General features: G+C 40.5%; 1 protein-coding gene across 7 annotated transcripts in view; it reads right to left on the bottom strand.

Annotated features, from left to right (window-relative positions):
* The window catches only part of TENM1 (teneurin transmembrane protein 1), a 1,253,741-nt gene that overhangs the window by 260,118 nt on the left and 966,789 nt on the right, over positions 1-26,834 (bottom strand). For all 7 annotated transcript variants that reach the window (XM_060692076.2, XM_060692082.2, XM_060692081.2 and 4 more), the window contains one exon: positions 4,839-5,099. In XM_060692076.2, the coding sequence (XP_060548059.1) occupies positions 4,839-5,099 (261 nt within the window). The remainder of the gene's footprint in view (positions 1-4,838; positions 5,100-26,834) is intronic.

The raw sequence follows: 26,834 nt of genomic DNA, 5'->3' as shown, positions 1-26,834 counted from the left end.
CAAAGCTGCTTTTGGCTAATTAAGAAAGCCACTAGAATGTGTATGAAGCTGTATTTTAGGTTCAAATAAGCACATATGCATATTTTAGGAGGAAATGTGCCAAAGAGATTTTTTTAAAAAAAAAAGAATAAAAGACTGTAGGGGAAAAAAATATTTTATCGGCAGGGCATTAAAATAATGCATGCTTCCTTGCATAAATCATAGATAAATTGAAGAATAGGCCGGAGCACCCAAAAAATGGGGGAAAAGGTGAAACTGACAAGGAACAAACGTGGACCATTTCTCCATTAATGCTGTAAATAACAATTCATCCAAAACTTTTTTTCTATTATTTTGCATTAAATTAGCTTCCTTGCTTTTCCCCATATTACCATTTGCGAAGTTCAGCATGTCTAACAGAAACAAATCATTTCTTCATTTTTAAAACAGTTTGTATGGATATCCTTCTCACAGTTGTGACAGTAAACAGGGGGAAGAAACAAGAAACAAAATCCATTGGAGAAGCCTACACTTACGCATTAAAACTATCCCAATAGGATCCCAATAAGAGTCATGGTGGCACAGTGGTTAGAGTGCAATACTGCAGGCTAATTCTGCTGACTGCTGGCTGCCAGCAGTTCCATTCTCACCAGTTCAAGGTTGACTCAGCCTTCCATCCTTCCAAGGTCGGTAAAATGAAGACCCAGATTGTTGGGGGCAAGAGGCTGACTCTGCAAACCGCTTAAAGAGGGCTGTAAAAGCACTGTGAAGCGGTATATAAGTCTAACTGCTATTGCTATTCAACTATTCATCAAAATATAGAGTTCCAAAGCATTTGACTATATACAGTACTAGTTAAATTTTGAAAGCTCTCCTCGGACAATAATGAAGTTAAGGGATGGCAAAAGCTATTAAAGTTGTGTATTATTTTTCTTTGAAAAGTTTTCAATTCATCCCCAGACCCTTTCTTTATATCCCTATTTATGTCATCTTCTCTCTAAGAATGGAACAGTTGTTTGCAAAGGCAATATACATTTTTCTACCAGCGTTTTATTTGAAACGTTAATATGGGGAGGAAGAAAGTTTGCAGGGGGGAATTCAGTAGGTAAACAGAGGTTGGTGTAGCCTTCCTAGTAATGGTTGGGCATTTCCTCACCAGTAAAAAGAAAGTTATCATTGTGGCCACTTACGAGGAGAAAACAGTAGTTGTGGAAAAGATTATCTATCTGCCTTCTATTCCTCTCATTTCCCAAATGATCTAATTTTCTCTCTCCCTCTTAAATATTTTACTAGAATTTTGCAATACAGTAAAAGTATTTAAAAAAGAAAAGGAATATAAGAAAAAAGACAGAAAAGAAGAAAAAATAGCAACAGCACTTAGACTTAATATATTGGTTCGCAGTGCCTCTTTAAGCTGTTTACACTGTCAGCCTATTGCCCCCAACAATCTGGGTCCTCATTTTACTGACCTCGGAAGGATAGAAGGCTGAGCCAACCTTGAGCCTGGTGACATGCGAACTGCCATCAGTATCAAACTCCAGGCTGTGGTCAGAGAGGGCCTGCAACAGAGGTGGGTTTCAGCAGGTTCTGACCAGTTCTGGAGAACCGGTAGTGGAAATTTTGAGTAGTTCAGAGAACCGGTAGTAAAAATTCTGACTATCCCCGCCCCCATCTATTCTCTGCCTCCCAAGTCCCAGCTGATCGGGAGGAAATAGGGATTTTGCAGTATCCTTCCCCTGGAGTGGGGTGGGAATGGGGATTTTGCAGAATCCTTCCCCTGCCATGCCCACCAAGCCATACCTACAGAACCGGTAGTAAAAAAATTTGAAACCCATCACTGGCCTGCAATACTGCATTCTAACTACTGCACCACCAGGGCACAAGTAATTGTCATCTTATTCTTTCCAATGCCTTTTAAAACCCTTTTTAGTCCCCAATAATCTCATCCATTCTCATCTGATCCATTCTCAGTCGCCAACTGTAGACATTAAGGAAAATAACCTTGATGCTAATAGGCATGAACTATTAATATTGGTAAAAGGGCTTGAAATATATAGATATAGATACATAGATACATAGATGGTATAGATAGGTAGATATAGATTAGATATATAGATATACAGTAAATAGATATACATATACATTTCAGTCAGGAACAATACTATTCAGAAGTTGCTTAGGCAGATGTGTTACTAATTCCCTGGAGAATAGGAAGGAGGAGGAACAACACAATCAGACCCGCAAGATTCTGTTATTGCAGCCAATCTCAATAAATATAGTTTTAGCCTCCCTGTAGAGGTGATCTTGTGGTGGGGTTGACACCTTGTGCTTTGGAAATAAACATCTACGTGCAGAATGGTATCTTCTGTTTCTTTTCTTTTCTTTTGCCACCACTGCGCTTAGAATGTTCTGCGCTCTCGCAGACTCTATTCCCTTGAGCCTTCATCTTTTTTCTCAGGCATGTTGGTTTCAAGTTTATAGCATCCCTTCTTCCTCAAACACTGATTGTGTGCAAGCATGAGGAAAAGCGAGAGGAGCACAGGCCTGGTTCCCACAGAACACTTAACTGGGTTAATGGAGTGTGTATATTAATGTGTTGTGAAAATAACAAGAATTAATCCAGTCAATTAACCTCCCGGATAATTTAACAGCCCAAAGTCAACCCAATTGTGTGCGAGCTTAACCTAACTCTACCAAGCTAGCAATGCTACAGGGAAAACCCAGTTAATTGACCCTTTCTGCCTACTTTGTTTTCAAAAAAGAGAACTGGAAAGGAAAAGGGATTGAGAAGGCAAACCATTTCCTCTTTTACTGCAAAGGTTTGGCAGTACAAAGACACAACACAAAGACTGATTTCTCTGCCCAAGCTGCACCCACTTTTGCCTGACCAAGAAGACGGGGCCAAGGCATGATTTCAAGCAGGGGTGAAATGCTACCGGTTTGCACCGGTTCGGGCAAACCGGTCCTTTAAAAAATGCTACCGGTTCGTCCAAATTGGTATTTCCAATGATCAGCTGTGCCACATGATTTATATTTGCTAGAAAGCAGGAAATCCTGCTTTCTAGCAAATCTAAATTGCGCGGCACAGCTATTCCCCCCCCACGCTGTTCTACTTACCTTCATAAGCCTCCTTTTTCCGTGTGAAGCGTGCATTTGGTGTGCACTGTGCATGCACCCATGCGCAACGTGTGTTTGGTGTTCAATGTCCATGAGCGCGCTCAGCAAACAAGTGGCAAACCTCGGAGGATTTTACCACTGATTTCAAGACCTTCCAGATCTTTGAAGAAGGACTTATGAGACGAGTGCAAGCGGGGCTGATGAGTGCAGCTAATAAATTAATATTTTCACTAATACAGATAAGTCTTCGACCTATGGCCGCAACTGAGCCCAAAATTTCTGTTCCTAAGTGAAACATTTGCTAAGTGAGTTTTGCCCCATTTTATGACCTTTCTCGCCACAGTTGTTAAGTGAATCACTGCCATGGTTAAATTAGTACCACGGTTGTCAAATGAATCCAGATTCCCCATTTATTTTCTTTGTCAGAAGGTTGCAAAAGGGGATCACATGACCCCAGGACCATGGCTGTTTTAACGCATGGGCCTGATGGGCACTTGCCCATGGGCCCCACAAGCATAGGGGGCCCATATTAATCTGTGTTTGTTAACCCTTCAATGCACCTTGTGTCATATAAATACAGCAACGTATTTATTACATCTTACTGCATTTTTTTAATGCAGAGCCTTGATAGTACAGTGGTCTACGCACCCTGTTATTAACACAGCTGCCTGCAATTTCTGCTGGTTCGAATCTCTCCAAGGCTCAAGGTTGACTCAGCCTTCCATCCTTTCTAAGGTAGGTGAAATGAGGACCCAGTTTGTGGGGGCAATAAGCTGACTTTGTATAAAATATACAAAAGTATGAAGGCTATTGCTTAACACACTGTAAGCTGTCCTGAGTCTCCGGAGAAGGGCGGTATATAAATCAAATTAAAAAAAATTAATAATAAAAAAAATTAATACTAACATGCAAATATATGTTTAATTTTATCGACCATTTACATTTTTATTCCTGTGAGTAGTTCTCATAGGGGCCCCAGTACACTGCTTCGCCTGGGGCCCATAATGCTCTTAAGAAGGCCCTGCCCAGGACATTGCAACCGTCATAAATATGAATCAGTTGCCAAGCATCTGAATTTTGATGATGTGACCATGGGGATGCTCTAATGGTTGTAAGTATGAAAAACAGTCATAAGTCACTTTTTTCAGTGATGTTGTAACTTTGAACAGTCACTAAATGAACTGTTGTAAGTTGAGGACTACCTGTGATGCTATGAGTAACAGCATTGACTGACCCTTAGGAGGTCAGTATTGACCACTTTGGAGAATTCTGCTCTAAGCTACAGTTTGTTTATGATTAATGCCATGTAGAGATACAACTACTATCGAAATAGCATTTAGACTTATATACCACAGTCCTTTACAGGCCTCTCTAAGCAGTTTACAGAGTCAGCCTCTTCCCCCCAACAATCTGGGTCCTCATTTTACCGACCTCGGGAGGATGGAAGGCTGAGTCAACCTTGAACCTGGTGAGATTCGAACTGCCAAAGTGCTGGCAGCCGGCAGTCAGCAGAAGTAGCCTGCAGTACTGCACTCTAACCACTGCGCCACTATGAATTATAAAGCACGGTTTGAAGATTAGTGCACTGCATAAAGCCAAGTAACTATGGTTTATTCAACATACTGAGATTAAAGGAAACCATGGCTGGGAGAAGTCTATGGACTCGGATACTGAAAGGGAAAGCAAGGAAAGTGAAATAAATCTGGATCTCTTAAAATTGATTGCCAAGGTTACTTCTTTACCGTTCTCTCCGTCAGACTTCCTTTCGTGATCGGTATCGGTGAGCGACAAGGCTGAGTTCGCACGGCTTGATAAACAGGAGCTGTGTTCGGATTTCATGCCCGACATCCACATCCTCAAGGCCTGATCTGGTGAAGCACCTCCTTCCGTCTCGGTATCCATATCCGACCCCATCTCGATAGGATAGCCGTGCTGAGAAACTGTATGCAGGTCCCCCTGGTAGCCAGCACACAACATGTGGGAAGAGTCACAGAATTCCAGCTCTGCAACAAATTGAAAAAAAACCCGAACATGGTTAGAACGCAAAAAGGACAGTTCAGGATGTGTGTTTTTAAAATTTTCACATAGCATGATTCATGCCCCCTGTGGTTATAGGTATGGACCACATACCCTTCTCCGTCCATGTTCTAGAATTGTGTTGATTTTAAATAAGCTCAATATAAGAAAAGAACAAAGAAAAAGAACACATACAATTATATATATATAAAAAAGGCTAAAGTGGAGCCAGTTTGGTCTAGTGGTTAAGGCACTAGGTAGAAACCAGGAGACTGTGAGTTCTAGTCCAGCTTTAGGCATGAAAGCTGGCTGGGTGATTTTGGACCAATCATGAGTATACTATGAGTTCTAGTTCTGCTTTAGGCATGAAAGTTGACTGGGTGACTGTGGGCCAATCACCAGGAGACTGGGAGTTCTAGTTCTGTCTTAGTCGTGAAAGCCAGCTGGGTGACTTTGGGCCAATCACCAGGAGACTGGGAGTTCTAGTTCTGTTTTAGGCATGAAAGCCAACTGGGTAACTTTGGGTCAATCACAGGAGACTGGGAGTTCTAGTCCTGCCTTAGGCACAAAAATCTGGGTGATCTCACAGAGTTGTTGTGAGGAAAATAAAGGAGAATTAGGATTATTCATCACCTTGAGTTATTTATAAAAATAAAGGAAAGATAAAAACACTAAAATAAAATAAAAATAAAGTAGGAATCAAAAAGATATGGATATATATTCACAGACACACATATATCAGCACCATATAATGAGTCATGATTCATTACAGTGGTCTATAGCTGATCTATATAAATTAATTCTGCAAACCACTGAATAATGAGAGCCACATATTTGTCTTCCTTATACTGAATATTAACATTTTTTCCTGAAAGTCTTTTTTTTTTGTCCTCATGTCAACTCCCATGTGATGGAGATCAACTTCAAAAGAATATAAACCTCTGAAAACATTAAATCTCAAAGTTGAGCTAATCCATGTAATTGCTTCTTATTCAAATGGTACAATATATTCAAATACAGTATTAATTTCATTGCATCTCCCACAACCTCAATGCAACAAGGTCATTTCTGAAATACTATCTCTTGTCCAAAAGGATATAATCTAAAAAAAATCTATTGATTCAGTAAAATGTGCAAAAAGAAACAGCAAAATGAAAAGCAAAAATGCATGTGCATATTTAACAGATTTGGCAGGGGGGAATGAAAAAAGCAAATAAAAATAATGCACATTTTAAAAACAAAATTATAAAGTATTTCCTCTCTTTCTTTCTCTTTCTCCTATCTTTTTTCCCCAGTAACTCATTGCTATTTGAATATTTTTATACTTTATCGTGGACATTACTACTCCTTTCCATTTGAATATTTTAATGATGATGATTTTTAAGATTATTTAAACAACCTTCTCTTCCTATTTAGTTTGGAAACTAACTCTGGAGCTAAAAATGTAGATGATGACAAGAAGCAAAAGGTGGAGCCCTTGCTATCTTATCTCACCATCTTCCAGACTCCTGATGTCATATTCCAAGATATCATATTCCACATATTCATGTGGTGAGCCATTTGTACTTTTATTTTTACAATTTGCTATTTTCAAATACAAATGGTCCTCGAATTATGATCACAATTGAGCCCAAAATTTCTGTTGCTAAGCGAGACATTTTTTGTGAGTTTTGCCCCATTTTACGACATTCGTTGCCAGGGTTGTTAAGTGAATCACTGCAGTTGTGAAGTTAGTCACACGGTTATTAAGTGAATCTGGCTTCCCCATTGATTTTGCTTGTCAGAAGGTCACAAAAGGGGGGTCACTGACCTGGGACCCTGCAATCGTCGCAAATATGAATCAGCTGTCAAGCACCTGAATTTTGATTACATGACCATGGGGATGCTCCAACAGTTGTGCGAAATACGGCCAGAAATTACTTTTTTCAGTGCCATTGTAACTTTGAACAGACGCTAAACAAATTTGCCAATTTCACAGTGGTGGATAGGACAGCACTCCAGAGGGTCAACGTCATTGCCCAGAGGATCAATAGTTGCCTTCTCCACTCTTTGGAAGAGCTTTACAGCTCCCTCTGCCTTAAGAAAGTTCAAAACATCCTTAAAGATCCATCTCATCCTGGGCACCCTTTTTTTGAACTATTACCATCTGGCAGACGGTACAGGATAATAAAAACAAGGACAAATAGGCTGAAAAACAGCTTCTATCCCAGAGCAATAACCATATTGAATTCTACGGTATAGTGCAATATTAATGCAATATAGGCTTTTCAATGATATAGAATGTGAAGGATGTGTTTTGTGTTTTGATTTTTATAGTTATAATGTACACTGAAGATGGCATGCATTTGTTTGTTTGTTTGTTTGTTTGTTCGATTTATATGCCGCCTTTCTCCGGAGACTCAGGGCGGCTTACAATGTGTTAAGCAATAGTCTTCATACTTTTTGTATATCCCTGCTTAGTAGAGCTTTTGCCCCCCCCACCAAAGCGGCGTTCTTTTTTTTAATACAAAGTCAGCTTATTGCCCCCACAATCCGGGTCCTCGTTTTACCTACCTCGAAAGGATGGAAGGCTGAGTCAACCTTGAACCTGGTGAGATTTGAACTTGCAGTAATTGCAGGCAGCTGGTGCTAGTTAACAGCACTTTAGTCTGCTGCGCCACCAAGGCTCTAATTTCATTATACGATGTGCAATGACAATAAAGTAAACTAAACTAAACTTATGTCAAAAATTGCCTGTACATTTGTGAACAACACTTTTGCAAACTCGTCTGGGTGATCCAACAGGCCCGTGCCTTCCAAAATGCTACGTTTGTGTTCCCTTTGTGGAACACTGCTAGGCTCCAAAAATTAAGAAAGACACGTTGAGACAGTTTTTCTCTACTCTTCCTCACCCATAGACAGGAATCTTGCCAAATTAAAGCCAACTACTTGCACCATAAAACACATAAACTGTGGAACTGTTAGAGAGGAGCCATCTTCACCCTTTTTCTCCCACACAAACTATAAAAGCTACACTGTCTTTTGCTACTCTGAAATGGACTGCCTCCCTCCTGGGAATCCCAACAACATTCCATCACAAACACTTGTTAAGTGTGGTGTTCCAACTCCCAACTGAATGCGTTTTCTCTGAAGCTCTCAAAGTAGCCTAAATGGTGGAGCTTAGCTATGCACATCTAATCTTGTTAGCTCCACTCCCGAATATTCCCTAGAGGGGAGACATCTCAAAGCAGGTTTTTGCATTGGTAATTTAGGCGCTCGTTTTGTACATACACATAGATACTAGTACGCAAAACCCAGACTGAGTCTCCAGACTTATGACAAGATTACACATATGAACTTTATGATTCACGTGGTAGGGGTGGTGATTTCTAAACTTCAGTTATTCTCATCCTCAACGTTTAGCCAACGTGTAAAAATGGAGCACTGGATTTATTGTAACATGGAAATCTATTTTATTTTACAGCAGATTGCATTTTAACAGAATAAAGGAATAACAGAGTTGGAAGGGACTTTTTTTTTTTTAATTTGATTTATATGCCGCCCTTCTCCGGAGACTCAGGGCGGCTTACAATGCGTTAAGCATTGTTTTATTGTTGTGAGCCACCCTGAGTCCTTGGAGATAGGGTGGCATATAAATTTAATAAATAAATAAATAAATAAATAAATAAATAAATAAATAAATAAATAAATAAATAAATAAAATTACCAAATAACCATGGGCTATGAATCCTTGCAAGATGATAAGTATAGTTTGAGCAAAGATTTTATAATAATTCTGGTTAGGTGGTTGCCCCTACACGATCTCAAGGTGTGAAATAATAACCATCTGGGATTCAGATGTTGAAAACTATTCCTGGAACAGAAGATCCAATAACTGTGGAACTACACCTTTTCTATGACATTATCAGTTAATCAGATCTGTGAACCAAGGTCTCTTGGGCCAGCAAGGAGTAATCAATATTACTTCTGCTCTCTGCTGACATCCTAACCATTAGCACTCAGCAAATCAATGGAATAAGTAGAAGTCCACACATCTAATAATACTGAAACAAAAAAAAACAACAACCCCAATCCGAACTATACTTCTCTCCCAATATGAAAGAAGCAGTATTGATGCCTGGGGCCTCTTCTATGATGGATTAACATGGTAAGAACTGCAAGCATTAAGTTGAGCCTCTTGTAGTCTGACAGTGAGAACAATCAACCCATGGAACAGAAGTTGCCTTCAGAAGTTGTGGGAGCTTCATCACTGAAAGCTTTGAAATGGTGTAGGGTCTGCTTGGGCTGGGGTGGGGGTTGGATTAGATGACCTACAAAGTCCCTTCCAATTCTGTTAATCTGTATGTCAGGTTACAATGTCGTCTCAAATAAATTGCATTTCCAAACAAATAGTCTTTGATGAAATCTTTCATTTATTGAGCACAACAATCTGTCCCCGAGTCCATCATAGTCAGCACTGACCTTCTGACCCCAAACTCTCCCTTTCCGTTCCCCAATTCTCTGCGTCTCATTGGCCATCTTCCAAGTCACTCTCCCCATATCTACTACTTCAGCTCACAGGAATGTCTCCCCTCCCCTCCCATCTCCTAGGGGATAATATCTTCAGGGAAAATAAGTAGGTGAAGAGTCAAGCGTCCTCTTCTCTTCCTTATGTCAGCATTGGAGTGAATATAGCTTGGAGTGCTGACACTGTATCTGTATCTAGTTAAGGCTAGAATATGGAAACAGTTCTTAGAGCTTCTAGGAACAAAAGGGAGACAATTTAGTAGAACTCATCTTCCATTTCTTGAATGATAATGGTTGCCTAGCATCTAAGACCAAACCCAAGTCAAAAAATGAATGTGATCTAAGCTGGTATCTTCCATAAAGATTTGTAGTTCCCATCTGAACTTTTGGGAGTTTTGGAGAGATAAGGATTAAGAGTCATTTGAATTTATTATACTTAGAGATTCGTTGATGAGAGTTTGGAAGAAGCACCGATTTAATGGGATTACAAAATACCGTTATGGTTGGATCTTGGTCATATTATGTGGAATACAAATATAATGTCACTCGGGGGGTTTTTATATAAAGAAGTTCTTTTTACAGATGCGGGCAGATGGCAACTAAAGACATTAGAGACACTGTTGGATGAAGGGATTAATTTAACCTGGTTACAATATAATCAACTTCAACAGAGATGGAAAGAGGACCAAAAAACTGGTATTATGTTGCATGAGGAAGAATCGGTTAGACATATAAAAGAGAAAGGTCCAATGCATATTAAAAGGCTATACAATGTTTTGTTAGAAAGGGATTCAGAAACTGAATTGGTTAAAGATTGTATGATTAAATGGGCACAGAATTTTGCAGAACCAGTAATGTTGGAAACATGGGAGAAAATATGGGTTCAGAATGTTAAATTTACGCAATCGCAGAATTTGAGGGAAAACTTTTATAAAATGTTTTACAGATGGCATTTAGATCCCAAGAAATTATCCTGTATGTATCCTAATGTTCAGCCAAAATGTTGGAGATGTGATAGTCTAGATGCTACATATTATCATGTTTGGTGGAATTGCAAGAAAGTCAAGGCTTTTTGGATAAAAATATGGTGGGTTATGCAGAATGTTTTGAAGAAAAAAATTCAATTTTCTCCACAATTGTTTTTATTGGGTATAGTAAAGGGTTTTACATTGGATGAAACTAAGTTGATATTGTACATGATAACAGCAGCGAGATTACTGATAGGTAAATATTGGAAAAATGAAGCCTTACCCATTATTGAAGAATGGACTTTCAAGATGGCCAGTTTTGCGGAGATGGCGAAGATTTCAGCATATTTAAAAGATCGCTCACAAGAGACTTATGAATGGGAATGGAAAAAATGGATAGATTATGTGCAAAAAAAAATACCAAGTTAGGAAGTATCAAATTGTTTTTCATTGAAAGTTATATAGAAATAGAAATGTATGAATTGTGAAGAGAGAAAAAATTATAGGGGGTTGGAGGGGTTCAAGTTTTTTTTATAAAAAAAAGGGGGATTTTGATGGGATTATATTCTGTGGAAGTCAGAGGGGGTGGGTTAGGGGGGGTCTGGGGGGTTAGGGTGGGGAGGGAGGGGTGGGTTGGGGGGGAAAAGTGGGGTGAAAATGTAATTGTAAAACTTTTGCAATAAGAAAAAAAAAAGAGTCATTTGAATTTAGGATAGACAGTGTAGTAAAAACCCGAGCAATGCTGGAAAAACTGATAACTTGTATGCAAGCCGTTATCTCTGTCTTTTAATGACCCCATAATCCCTTGCATCAGGGTGGAGTCAAGGCAACTGAAGGGAGCTGAGTGTTTACTGACCAGATGCCCTTCCTGTCGCCAATACAGAGTTCAAACTTGTGATTGACAGCCCCTAAATCCAAAAATTACAACAGGAGCACCACTAGAGGATCTGAGAGTCATATTCTTCATTAGCAAAGGATAATTCCTTGAGGGATGTACATTAAAATGTTAAAATTCTACTGAAAGTTGCTTCCCTCCCCTCAAAAGCAACAAAGACCACATGGAAACCTCAGCCACCTTAAGGAAGAGTTGCCATGTCTTCCATACCTTTTTTAAAAAATAAGACAGGACAGGATAACTGCCAATCCGTATTTTTCAAATTCAGCAATTTTAGGATGTGTGGATTTAACTCCCAGAACTCCCCAGAAAGCCATGGAGTTAAAATCCACACATCTTTAAAGTGGCTGAGTAACTCTGAAAAAGTAAACTTTTGTGAAAAATCTGGTTGCATCAGGAGAACTGCTTCCCACTCCAGGGACAAGTCCTTCTACTCCTCCATATCAGAAAGAGGCAAACCTCTTTTATCAGCAACCTGATTTTTTTAAAAAAACCCTGTAGTGTAGGACTATTGTAAAGGGTGAGGTTTTCTACTATTTGATTTTGAGCTAGCAAGCTGAAAGACATAATCTACCCCAGCAATAGAGATCACAAAAGGAGATGCAAAAATTAAAAGATGTCATAACAAGCTACAAGAAGAAACTTCAAGGCTTCACCCATTAGAAAAAAGACTTGCTGCAAAGTAGAAAAAAATCAGCTTTATACCGAAGATCCATTGATGATTCAGGAATCCAATCATTCACATTTGTGGGTGTGTGGTGGAACCCCCAGCATTCATTCATTCATTCATTCATTCATTCATTCATTCATTCATTCATTCATTCATTTATTGGTTTGATTTATATGCCGCCCTTCTCCGGAGACTCAGGGCGGCTTACAATGCTTTTAAACAATAGCGTTCATACTTTTGTATATACCTGTATAGTAGGGCTTTCGCCCCCCCCCAAAGCAGTGTTCTTTTTTATACAAAGTCAGCTTATTGCCCCCACAATCCGGGTCCTCATTTTACCTACCTCGGAAGGATGGAAGGCTAAGTCAACCTTGAGCCTGGTGAGATTTGAACTCGCAGTAATTGCAGGCAGCTGGCAGCTAAGTGCTATTTAACAGTGCTTTAGTCCGCTGCTCCACCAAGCATTTAAATGCTAAGGCACAATTAGAACAATTAATGAGTGGAACGACTTGCCTCCAGAAGTTGTGGGTCCTCCAACACTGGAGTTTTTAAAAAAGAGAATGGACAACCGTTTGTCTGAAATGGTGGAGGGTTCCCTGCCTGAGCAAAAGGTTGGTCTAGAAGACTCCAAGGTCCTTTCCAACTCTGTTATTCGGTTATTCTGCCTTTTCATGATATCAGATTTTGTTGCTGTTGCTTTTCTTCCAGACAGGACCACGCAAGGTCCCAGCACTGGGTTTACACAGCAGTCTTGTGTGTTCTGACACCCTTTGTTTTCCACCATGCCAACTTCAACTTTCATTGCAATGAACGTCAGATCCTTCACTTGCCTAATCTGTGAAAAGGCCTTTTCTGGCTATAGCAGCCACAAGGTGGCACTTTTGTTAAAGTAGAAAATGGCCATGCTGTTCTTTGCTCTCATACAGGTGGCTGGAGAGGGAAGGTCTACTTTTGTTCCTCCTCAACCATATTCAAAGACCCATCAATCAAGACAAAACTGATAGGACTTCTCTGATGAGAAATTTCCAAAGAGATTTTTTTTCACCCCTGCTAATAAAAGAGAACTAGAAGTTCCTACCTCTGTGTAAGTTAGTATTGCAAGCTCACTTCCAGGAGTTCGACTCCTTCAATTCTGACTGGCTCAAGGTTGACTCAGCCTTCCATCCTTCCGAGGTTGGTAAAATGAGGACCCAGATTGTTGGGGGCAATAGGCTGACTCTGTAAGCCACTTAGAGAGGGCGATAAAGCACTATGAAGTGATATATAAGTCTAAGTAATATTGCTAGTGCTATCTCAGCTTCCAAGATTTTGTACCACTTCCATAATTTTTTTTGTTTCTACAATAATTTGTATCATTAAGCCTCCTGATTGAAATCAGTATGATTCTTGCTCCCATGAGCCTGCTCTGGTGTACAAGATATGACAGTTCTCAATCTGATCAAGATTTGGGCAGTGGTTTAGGAAACACCCTGCTACAAATGCCAATGTTGTATCCGCCATGTTGATGGTTCACAAAAAAGCAGACAAGGAGGTTCCAGTCCAATGTACTTGGAGATATATTTCATTTTAGTTAGTAAGAATGAGTTAAGTTGCAACTACGTCCTTTTCTTCTTAATCAATCTTGCTAAAGCGTCGCTGCGAAAATTGGTCAGGAAAGGAATTGCTTTTAGTTTCAGGCATATGCGCAAGATCCTGCTCCAATTCATTATAGGTAATCCTTCACTGCTGGGAAATGTTTGTGTTGAGATGCCAACAACGTGGAAAACATCTGCATCCTCCACACACCTACCATGACTCACCCAATACACCAGATAATAACATGGTCTGCCTGCTACAGTGAATCCATATAAATATTTTTAGCAGCTTCTCAGAATTCCATTATCGATATTTAAAAATAGAATGTTTCAGTGCTTCAGGTTACAGGCAGGTTCCAGGGCTCTATTGCTAGGATTAAGGACTTCAGCTCAATCTTAATCTGAACTAATTTCCAGTTATGCTTTCATTGTGACATTGGTTCAATTAATAGCTGTTTTTCAAGCAAACTCCTCCCAAAATGGATGATACTAGAAAAGGAGTAAGCAATATGGCATCTGTGTCTCATGATGCTTGTCTTGGCCTCACCCAGAAAGAAAAAAAAAGAGGAAGGAAGGAAGGAAGGAAGGAAGGAAGGAAGGAAGGAAGGAAGGAAGGAAGGAAGGAAGGAAGGAAGGAAGGAAGGACATCAGAAAATAGTAGGAAGGTAGAGATAGATAGTAGATAGATAATAGAAGATAGGTGAGAGAGAGAGAGAGCTAAACAGACAGATAGACAAATGATAGACCAATATCCTTCTTCTTCTTTTTTTTTTTTTAATTTGATTTATATGCCGCCCTTCTCCGGAGACTCAGGGTGGCTTACAATGCATTAAGCAATAGCCTTCATTCTTTTGTATATTTTATACAAAGTCAGCTTATTGCCCCCACAAACTGGGTCCTCATTTCACCTACCTTAGAAAGGATGGAAGGCTGAGTCAACCTTGACCCTGGCGAGATTCGAACCTGCAGTAATTGCAGGCAGCTGTTCTTAATAACAGGGTGCTTTAGACCACTGTACTACCAAGGCTCTTCTTCCTCTGGGGTTGATTTTGATTGATGTTCATAGGCGGGGAGAGATCCAGACTACGACCTATACTTTGAGGAGTGCCTAAACGAGGTGATCCATCCATTTGGGATAAGATATCATTGAGATGACACCCAATTTTATATGTCTACTCCAGGTTCTCTTTGGGGGCCCTTAGCCTGTCCACTATCCAGTCATGGGCTACACTGCTTCTTATCTGCCCATTCTCTAGGCATCGTCTCTGAGCCCTAAATTTATCTAAACACACACACACACACACACACACACACACACACACACACACAAAGTATGGTGATGTAAAAAATAAGGAACCATATTTAGCATAATGAATATGTTGTAAGAAAGCAAGCAATAAAATTTTTATCCAGCCAGAGGTGGCTGTGAACCGAAATGTAGCATCCAATTAATGAATCCTGGAGTGAACTACATTTTTTTTAACTATCTGATATTACAGCAATGTCACAGTTCAGCATTTTCTCATTTCTTGGCATTTAATTCCATTTTGCATTTAACTGTACACTTAATGTGGTTTTCACTGTTTGGGGGGGAAAAAAGCATAAATGCATTTGCCAAACAGAAATATGGAATAAGTGCCTTCGTGAAAGCTGAAATTATTTTTTTAAAGAAAACAAATGTGCAGAAATCACACTGCTAAGCGTGAATTGCCAATCGTTGGGGTTGATCACCCCTAAAATATATGGGTGAGTAGTTGCTCGGCACTGTGAGTCTCCTACTTTGCAGAGAAAGAAAAGGAATAAAATATGGGTGACTCCATTTGGGAAGAAGAAATCTCATCTTTCAAACTAATGCTTTTGCTTTAATTAGGAATGAAATATTTACTTTTTCAATTTGGCAAGAGCAGAAACCTTCTGGAAGAAAAAGCAGGCAAGAAAGGAACTGCTTAAGTGGCTGTTTTATTTTGCTCTTTCTCCAGAGAACAGAAAGGTTGTCCTGGTTTCTATCAGAGAAGAGATTTTTTTTTTTTTTTAAATGTACATTCTTATGAAAATTCTAGTACAGGACTTCACGAGCAAGGGTTCCTATCTCTTCAAAACAAGAATGAGATTTTGCCCAGCTGAATTGCTGATGGGTAACACATTAGGTTACTTTCCCAAAGTCTTGGGATGTCTTGCCCAAAACTAGGTATGTCTAGTCTGATGAAAAGAAGGACTAGAAGTGACATGATAGCAGTCTTCCAATATCTCAGGGGCTGCCACAAAGAAGAGGGAGTCAAACTATTCTCCAAAGCACCTGAGGGCAGGACAAGAAGCAATGGGTGGAAATTAATCAAGGAGAGAAGCAACCTAGAACTAAGGAGAAATTTCCTGACAGAAAGAACAATTAATCAGAGGACCAACTATCTCCAGAAGGAAACCCTATATCACACTTAGCTCTAGTAAGACCACACCTGGAATACTGCATCCAGTTTTCATCATCACATTATAAAAAAAAGCCATTGAGACTCCAGAAAGAGTACAGAGAAGTGCAACAAAGATGATTAAGGGCCTAGAGACTAAAATATATGAAGGCCGGTTGTAGGAATTGGGTATGTCTAGTCTAGTGAAAAGAAGGATGTGGCTGACTTGATAGTAGTGATCCAATATTTGAGGGGCTGCCACAAAGAAGAGGGGTGTGTGTGTGTCAACCTATTCTCCAAAGCACCAGAAGGCAAAATAAGAAACAATGGATATAAACTAACCAAGGAGAGAACCAACCTAGAAATAAGGAGAAATTTCCTGACAGTGAGAAAAATTAATCAGTGGAATGGCTTGCCTTCAGAAGTTGTGGGTTCTCCATCACTGGAGGCTTTTAAGAAGAGATTGGACAGCCATTTGTCTGAAATGGCATAGGGTCTCCTGCTTGAGCAGGGGTTTGGACTACAGGACCTCTAAGGTCCCTTCCAACTCTGTTATTCTGTTATCATACCAGACAAATGACTGTTCAATCTCTTCTTAAAAACGTCCAGTGATCGAGCACAATTATCTCCACAATTTATGGAGATAAGCTCTTCCACTGGTTAGTTGTTCTCACTGACAGGAAATTTCTCCTTCATTCTAAACTGGCTCTTTCTTGAATAAGCTCAAGTGCCATTCTTAACAGTTCAGATAAGAAATACATTTCTTCTTTTCCAATCAAGAAATGCTTTGTTGAAGGCATCAGGATTTTGCCATTCCTCCAATTCCCAGCAACATACAGAAAAAGATTAATTTGCCCAATCCTTTCAACCCATGAATCTGAAAGTTCACATGGGAATATTTGCACATCGGAATGGCAGCTCTTTTCCAAAAAACCTATATGCAAGTAATCTGGGGAAAGAAAGAAAAATGATCTCAGTTTTGTGTGTAAATAGGCTTTTAAAAAACACAATCCAACCTTGGGTTGAAATAATGCACAAAATACATTCATAATGTAGTTGATTATCTGCAAGAGAGGATTTCATGCTCAGCTTCAAGCTACCGCAGTGAGGGACTGATTGTTTCATTTATTTGCAGCTTGTTGTCCCCTTGTACACTTGGGAATGGAAAGCTAGAGAAATTGGATCTTTTAGTAGATCCAGCGGCCTTTTCTCATTCTCTCAGAACAAAGGGGAATAAAATTGGAAGGCATTGTCATGGTCCTCTCAGGTGGCCCTTCATCCAAGAAGAAGGAGCAAGGATCAGATGAAGTATCCCCAGGCTCAATTCTGAGGAATTGGCCTCGAACACCAGAGTTGTAGCAGAATAGATGATATTCCATTCTTGGCTCATCAGTTCTCCTTCCACTGCTCAGACTCAACTATGCAGGGAAAAGACAGAGAGGCCAAGAAATGCTTGGAAAGGAAACTTGCAATTAAAGACTGTCAGTGTTAGGAAAGAAGCGTGAGGCAGACCCAGAAGGAGGTGGAATTCTACATCAACTACAGCAGCAAGAAATAACAATGTTTGAGGGTGCGAGAAGTACAAGAACCAATTTTTTTTTATCTCCCTCAACACTTGAAGTGGTAAAAGAGGAGGAGGAGGAGAAGGAGGAGGTGGAGGAGAAGGAGGAGGAGGGGGGGGAAAAGGAGGAGAAGGAAAATCCATCTTTAATCAGGATGACCATATTTTGGAGTGTGTCTGTGAATCTCCAGGACAAAAGTGGCAGGCACAAGGAACCAGAACATCTCCATGAATAAGCCTAAGCCAGTGGTGGAGAACCTATGGCACGCGTGCCAGAAATAGCACATAGAGTCCTCTCTATGGCCACGTGAGCTGTCACCCCAGCTCAGCTCCACCGAGCATGGATGCGTGCCTCCTGCTGGCCAGCTGGTCTGCGGATCTCTGCCACGCATGCAGGGGGGGTGCATGCATGGGGCCACGTGCACATGCACGGGGGATAGGGGTCATATGGGGGGCACATGTGCATGCATGGGTGGGGTGCATGTGCAGGGTCTGTGCACACATTGTATTTTGGGGGTTTGCATGCACGCTTTGGGCACTCGGTCCGGAAAAGATTAGCCGTCACTGGCCTAAGCTGTTTCTTTATTGCTAATCACCTATTTACGAGAAGCTGGCCAGACTGATTGCAATCTCTTCATGGGATGCAAATAAAGGTTTCAATAATGTCATCCTCTGTCATTCCCTCCCATGCAAGAATTCCATGCTAAAAAAATATTTCCCCCTTTAACCAGTGATTCCACCACAAAGTCCTCAGCATCTGAACAACTTCTTTGATACTCTGTTTTTCAAGTTCCTTGCCTTGTACTTGTCTTGATCCTTGCCTGACTACAGATAGTTCTTGACTTACAAACATTCATTTAGTGACTGTTCAAAGTTACAAGGGTACTGAAAAAAAGACTTATGACCATTTTTCACATTTATGACCACTGCAACTTCCCCATGGTCATGTGATCAAGTTCAGGTGCTGGAATGTTTTTTGACAACTGGCATTACCATTCACATTCCCAGCTGGCAGAGATTCACTTAACAACTGTAGCAAAAAAGCTTGTAAAATGGGGCAAAACTCACTTAACAACTGCCTTGCTTAGCAATAGAAATTTTGGGCCCAACTGTTGTCATAAGTCAAGGACTACCTGTATTTAGGAACTTAATCTTTGTACAGAAAGGACAATATCTTGGTATTCTAGTCCCCAAACATTGGGAATCTCTATTTAACTATTGACTTTGGACCGGATGAAGTCTTTGAGTAGTTTAACAAAAGACTTGTTAAAAAAAGATAATATGCCATAATTTCCAATGCCCTGATTAGAAAAGGATGTTCATACTTTTGTTTTAATTACAGAGTGAAGATTTTTCTCCGAAGTGTAGAGACAGAGGCAAATTTATAGATGAAGCCTTATGCTATTTGAGCTTCTACCACAATGTAATTAGTTCATTATCTGTCTGGTTGGGATCTGTGGTTATTGCACAAAAGAAATTTCAGTGGGTCACTGCTGCAATTTTCCAACTGAGGGGACTAAGTTTCAGAGAAGCAGACGGCGTTAAATCTGATAAAACTTATTTTGAAAAATATGCATCACGTTTAAAAAGCTTTTCTTTACGATAACATGAATTGCTCATGTCAGCAATCTTTGATTAATATATTTTTTTTAATTTTGATTTATATGCCGCCCTTCTCTGGAGACTCAGGGCATCTTACAATGCGTTAAGCAATAGCCTTCATTCTTTTGTATATTTATACAAAGTCAGCTTATTGCCCCCACAATCCGGGTCCTCATTTTACCTACCTTAGAAAGGATAGAAGGCTGAGTCAACCTTGAGTCTGGTGAGATTTGAACCTGCAGTAATTGCAGGCAGCTGTTCTTAATAACAGGGTGTTTTAGACCACTGTAGTACCAAGGCTCTTTTTTGTTATATATTTGTTATTAGATCAGAAAAGGTAGATCTTCTTGCAGTTGGAGATCACACTCTCCTTTCAATAAGACTGTCAGGGTTCCAAATAATACATCCATTGCAAGCAAAAACTCCGAGGCAGGTGGATTCCTCAAAGAATAGCTTTATTGGAAATATCATATTGGCACGTATCTGGTGAAAACCAACTCTGAAGGGCCCCTTGGTTTTCACCTAATTAAAAGTAAAAGCCCCCCCCCCACAAATCCCAAACAATCAGTCACATGGCCCAATCAAGGCAGCATCTGCTGGTCTGGTGACATCACTCCTCCTTCCTCTGGCCAGGTGTGAGAACGTCCTTGGTTCCCAAGAGAAAGTATTTTATTTTGACTACACAATCCCAGCTATCCGTAATCCCCCCTCCCTATCCCTCACTCCAGTGTGGCAGCACTGAAGCTCCAAGATGGCTTTGGCTAGGTCAGCTTCAGGGTTGACAAAGACATTATAATGGCTGCTGGCCTATGACAGTCCTTACTTTAGGGAGGGTCAATCAACAGGAAAAAGGAAGGATCAAGTCCACCTTTGACTTAAAACCCTTTTCACAATACAACCTGGGAAAGCTCTCCCTGATTATAAATGCTGTTCTTCATTCCACACACATTTCTTCATTTGACCTCCTCTATCATTCGCTTTGAAGCAAGCTGTAATGCAAGGATGCCCATAAACAGCAAAAGCTTTTACACACATGAAACAAATCTCATATCATTCCAGTCTATCTGAAAACATTTTCCATTCTTAATGCAATTACAGTGCTAATCCTATAAAACACGGTAAATTTAATTTAATTGTAGCACTTGGTGTTAAAAGAATTCATCAAATCTTTAGAAAATTTACACTTACTACAATGGGCACCATTAATTCTGCAAAACACAATCCTTCTCGGAATCACATACATTTTATGGGTGCATCTCTATGATTCTTAGGTTTTTGGCAAGGACCCAAATCATTGTAGTCAATCCTCAGTCAATTCAATGATTATGGATGATGGTGATAATAATAATGAAGAAGTGCATATATACATATACCAAAATGTGCATAAATATGAACACTGCATTCATTTTTTATTATTTCATTCAGATCAGACTGCACTTTCCTGGCAATTCCAGAATTTTGGAATAATATATCACACATCTAGTCAAATTTATTGAGTCCAATCTGCAAGTGTAGAGTAAGACTAGTAACTCAAGGTTTTCCTTTCTTCTAGGCTCAAGGAACTACTAGACAATGTACAACCCATTGGATCATTCTTTGTTATTATTTCCTTATCTAAAAAGATAAACAGAATGACCACAGAATGACAAGCCTTCCATTCACCATTATCCTGTCAGAGCTGAAGAATCTTCTTGGATGAGAAGCAAAATGTCTTCAAAAGAAAAAACAAGAAAGTCCAGTTGCCTCCTGAAAAAACACCTTTGGGACAACCATGACCTGGATGACTGAGAATGTCTATAGACTTTTAGCTATGCAATTTGGGATGAACACCCTTTGAATGGTGTGGGAGTAGGAATGGATTTCCAGAGGGAAATTGTAGACTACAGGAACCAGGAGCACCACTCAGTCCTCAGCACTGAGGACACAGATAACCCTCCAAGTGCTTCAACGACCCACTAAAAGGATGCAAATGACCAGCTGTCTGCAAGGAATATCAATCCTTCCATTCCCCTCTATCCTGCCAGAGCTGAAGAAGCTTCTTGGATGAGAAGCCAAACGTCTTCAAAAGAAAAAAACAAGAAAGTCCAGTTGCCTCCTGAAAAAGTACCTTTGGGACAGAATGACCACAGGCAAACAAAACAGCAGTTGGAGTGGAAATAACTTCTGACTTCCTGCAGGCTTCCCCATTGACTTTGCTTGTGGGAAGCTGGGTGGGTGGGTGTTGGAAATCACAGATGAAGAAAAATGACCAAAGTGGTGATGCAGTGGCCACACATTTTCAAATACAACTGGTGGGAAGTTCCTTGAAATTTCAGCTACACCGGAGCAATGGGTCCTGGCTTTTCTATGCATTCTTTAAGTTAACAGATTTTAGGTACTCCGATTCAAAAATTGTTGCCCTATGATGCACTATTTTGGCTAACTGAACTTTACAAACATACAGAAGGGCCGTGGCATCACACAACTCACTACAGAGTTTAAATATGGCTGGATCATCTGTGATTAAACCTCCTTAAAAGAAGAAAAGAAAGTATTTATATTCATACTCATTTTATACTACCTGATTCATTTTTTCTCCTATACTGATATATTCATTTTATACTGTCCTTTGGACTGACTTAATACTTTGCCATAAAGCATTTATTTATTATATTAAAAATCCTTAAGTATATTATTCCAAAATATCCAGTATATAAATAATGGGCAAATGCAATGATATTTTTTTTTACCATAAAATAGCTTATTTGTTTTAAACGTGGCTTTCTAAAATTATCTATTATGGGATATTTAATGCATTCTCACTGGGGGAATACAGACACACATAGAGACAGATCCACACAAACATGCACATTGCAATAAATCGAAATAAAATTGTTACAGTTGCTTGCATCAGAACATTGCATGTTTCACAATGTTTTATAATGTTTTAATATGTGATAGTTTTGTTAATATGAAGGGAAGATGTTACAGTTGCTTGCATCGGAACTTTGCATGTTTCACAATCTAGTGTTTGTAGTGTTGTAGTAATCCAGTGTTTTATATCATTTTAAAGGAGCCTGGATAGCTCAACAGACTAAGCACTGTAATTTAACACCAGCTGTCTGCAATTAAAGTAAGATCGAATCTCGCCAGGCTCAAGGTTGACTCAGCCTTCCATCCTTTCTAAGGTAGGTAAATTGAGGACCCAGTTTGTGGGGGCAATAAGCTGACTTTGTATAAATATACAAAAGTATGAAGGCTATTGCTTAATGCACTGTAAGCCGCCCTGAGTCTCCGGAGAAGGGCGGCATATAAATCATTTTTTTAAAAAAAAAATGTATATATGTAATGCTTATGGGGTTAGTGGGTTTTTTTAATGTTTTAAAACGTGATAGTTGTATTAATGAAAAATGGAAGATGTTACAAGGGTTATGTCTGCAGTCTTGGCAAGATTAGTTTGAGATGTATTCCCTGACTCTTGAGGAGTTGCCTTCAGATGCGTCTGTGAGGTATTTCCGGTTCCTGCCATATGTAGATATATACCTGTAATGATGGCTTGTTGGGGATTCTTCCAGGGGTGAAATGCTCCCAGTTCGGACCGAATCACCCGATCCGGCAGCGATGGAGGCAGGTGGCTCTGAGAACCGGTAGCAAAAATCCCTGCCCCCCACATGCCCAGCTGAGCCGCATAAACATCAGAGGCTTTTTCTTTTAATTTTTAAAAGCATTTTTTCTACAACCTCTTTGGCCGAAAAAATGCTTTTAAAAGTAAAAAAAAAAGCCTCTGATGATCGTGCGGCTCAGCTGGGATCGTCAAAGGGATCGTCAGCTGATGATCCCAGCTGAGTTGCCTGATCGGCAGAGGCTTTTAAAAGAAAAAAACCCTCTGCCGATCAGGCAACTCAGCTGGGATCGTCAGAGCCTTTTGAAAGCATTTTTTCTACAACCTCTTCGCCGAAGAGGTTGTAGAAAAAATGGTTTTATAAGGGAAAAAAATGGCCACGCCCACCCAGTCACATTACCCCCCCTCACCACCAAGCCACGCCCACAGAACCGGTAGTAACAAATTTTAGATTTCACCACTGGGTTCTTCTACTTATGATTAAACTTACTTGAAACAAAAATGGTCAGAAAGATAGGGAGATTCAAAGCAGGATAGTTGTACGGAGTAAGGTAGGAACAAAAGCTAGAAAATGTCATTGCTTTAGCCTGGCAAAAATCCCAGAATGAGCAGGAGGTGCAAATTAAACCAATCATCACCTACACCACCCCTGGAGACTATTGAGGAAGATGCACACAGAATACTGGTGGTTGTGCAAAACATTTGAAAGGAAAGGCAATTCATTTCAAATTATTTGATCGGGTTATTCCTGGATAATTACTGTGTAGAAGAGGTGTTGGACAAGGAGGAAGAACCGAAGTCAATATCTACCTTCAACCATGGAGATTTCAATCATGGAAGTTCAATAATTTCTACCTAAATTATCTCACATGATGGGGGTTTTTTGGCGGGGGAGGGGATTGGAGAAGTTGTATTTCGTGCATTATGCATACATGTTTGTGTGCATTATCTTGACCTCCTGTAGGAACAATGGAACATAAATGTCTTTGCGAGTTAGATTTATGTTCCACTTTCTCTCCGGGCAGAACACACAGTACTTCTCCCAAAGGTGCTTTTTCAGGAGGCAACTGGACTTTCTTGTGTTTTTTTCCCCCCCTTTTGAAGACGTTTCGCTTCTCATCCAAGAAGCTTCTTCAGCTCTGACTGGATGGCGGGGAATGGAAGGATTTATGTTCCTTGCAGACAGCTGGTAATCTGTATCCTTTTAGAGCAGTGGTTCTCAACCTGTGGGTCGCGACCCCTTTGGGGGTCGAACGAGCCTTTCACAGGGGTTTCACACATATTTTCGATGGTCTTAGGAACCGAGACACCACGCCTCTATCCGTCTCCAGGCAGGTCCAATCACGTGGCTCAGCTGGGATCGTCAGAGGCTTCCAAAAGCATTTTTTTCTGCAACCTCTTTGGCTGAAGAGGTTGTAGAAAAAAAAATGCCTTTAAAAGCCCCTGGCGATCCCAGCTGAGTTGCCTGATCATCAGAGGCTTTTAAAAGCATTTTTTCTGCAACCTCTTCAGCCAAAGAGGTTGTAGGGAAAAAAATACCTTTAAAAGTTTTTTTTTAAAAGTTGGCCACGCCCACCCAGTCACGTTACCCCCCCCCCAAAGCTATGCCCACAGAACCGGTAGTAACATATCTTAGATTTCAGGAACAGTATTAAAGGGTCACGGCATTAGGAAGGTTGAGAACCACTGTTTTCCACTCCAACTGCTGTTTTGTTTGCCTGTGGTCATTCTGTTCCAAAGATGCTTTCTCAGGAGGCAACTGGACTTTCTTGTTTTTTTCTTTTGAAGACATTTGGCTTCTCATCCAAGAAGTTTCTTCAGTTCTGACAGAATAGTGGGGAATGGAAGGATTTATATTCCTTGCAGACAGCTGGTCATTTGCATCCTTTTAGTGGGTCACTGAAGCACTTGGAGGTTTATCTGTGTCCTCAGGGTTACCTGAGTAGCACTCCTGGTTTCTGTAGTCTACAATTTTTCTCTGGAAATCCATTTCTACTCCCACACCATTCAAAGGGTGTCCATCCCAAATTGTATAGCTAAAAGTCCATAGAGAGTCTCATTCATCCAGGTCATGGTTGTCCCAAAGGTGCTTTTTCAGGAGGCAACTGGACTTTTTCGTTTTTCAAAAGAAAGTCCAGTTGCCTCCTGAAAAGGCACCTTTGGGACAAACATGACCTGGATGACTGAGAATCTTTACACAGTATTTCTCCAATTTTTGAACCCTGTGAATTGAGGTGGTCTGATAAAAGTGACTAGTTCAAATGAACTTTCATTTCTAACCCTAACCATGAACCTCCTCTAGTCCAACATCTTCACCACAACGTTACACTGGCTCTGTCAGAAGCAGAAAATATGAACACCCTTGTTGCATGTTTGCTATTCAGGAAATGAGGAGGTAACTTTGGGGGTTTCTATTCTATGCATTAAAAACTAGCTTGACCGGCATGTTTAAAAAGCAATTTGTTGCTCTACCTTAGGCAATAAAATTTTATAGCCCAGACCTGTTTCCAAATTTTAGTCCTGGAAAACTCCTGAGATTAATCCAGTAATCCTTAAATTGCAAGGCATCTTATACCACCTCCTTCGGTCAGCAGGTAAAGTCAGAGAGGTTTTTATCCCAGCTGTGCTGACAACCTGTTCTAATAGTCACAGAAGCTATAGACAGGTGCCAAACATCTGGAAGCTGCTGGCACCAGCAGCTCGATTCCTCTTTTTGCACTTTTTGCTGGCCAGATAATGTTAGGAAGAAGGCAAATACCCTGTTTTAAATTTCTTGCAATTCTAAGGGAAGAATTCCATATAGCATTTTTATATTCCTTAAATGCAGCAGTGTGCAACATCTGAGTGTAAACTTCGACCCGAAGCTGGCAGGAGCCATTTTCTTGCTTCTCAGTTGCCACACACTATTGGGGCAGGGGGAAGAGGTTGGAATGCATTGCCAGACACAACACCGATCTGTTCTGACCTAGGCTTCCCCAGCAGCACGAAGCTGAGTCCTTGTCCCAACAAAAACCTACTTTTTATTTAATTTACAGTGAATTCCTCTCCAGCAAAGTCTTTCTTCTCCTACAGTCTTTCAAGGTAGTTCACAATTACCGACCTTTATCAGGCTTGGAGAGTGGCCAGGCCAATATCTTTCAGATGCCACAATACTTGGCAAGAATGCAGGAATGAACTAATTGTCTCCTGCAAACTCCATTCCCCTTTCGCTCCTCTTTTATTCCCTCTGGGAGGGGCCATTCATCGTCCACCTGTGGCCTTACTCCCAGGTCGACCCTTGTTCTTTAGCTGTTCCCTTCGTCTGGCAACTCTGTGCATGCGCACACTGGGACCAGGCTCCAGCTGTTTGTCTGCCTCACTGATGTCTGCCTCCAAAGGAAGCTGATAACTGGCATCCGGCCCTGGCCCGGTCTCTGCCTGTGACGCAGAGCCCTCATCAGAGTCTTCCCCAGACTCCAGGACTGGCCCATGCTCCTCCCCAACCTCCTCACTATCCAAATCTGCTACCAGCTCCACTGGCCGCTGGCGGGCCACAACGCAATCTTTCTCGTGGGAACCAAGGTCATCTCCACAGGTATCGGATGAAGGAGGATGGGAGTGCCTAAGGAGCCCGCCAATTAATTTAATTGGACAATGTGACCTGTGACACTGGGTGGGGGGGAAATCATTTTCTATTTTAATTATAGTGAAACTCTGGGAAATATTTAGAGTTTTCCATTTGAGTGTGCCTATATAATGTACCCAAACAAGAAGTTCTTTGAGGAAGATTCCAGCCTTGGAGTTTTGATTTGCTTGGGCTCGTTAGCCGGAACCTTGACACTGAGTTTGTTTTCATAAAAGGGGTCAATAAATGTGACCATGATTAATGCCAATGGCAACAATATGTCATTGCATGACACTGTTTTCAATTTTCCCGTAATACCTCACTATGATATGCTTCCCA

This window comes from Pantherophis guttatus, chromosome 12 (assembly GCF_059756535.1).
Source record: "Pantherophis guttatus breed Tessera chromosome 12, ASM5975653v1, whole genome shotgun sequence".
Lineage (NCBI taxonomy): Eukaryota > Metazoa > Chordata > Lepidosauria > Squamata > Colubridae > Pantherophis > Pantherophis guttatus.
Note: the sequence above shows the minus strand (reverse complement) of the source record. Positions and strands in the feature narration are given on the sequence as shown.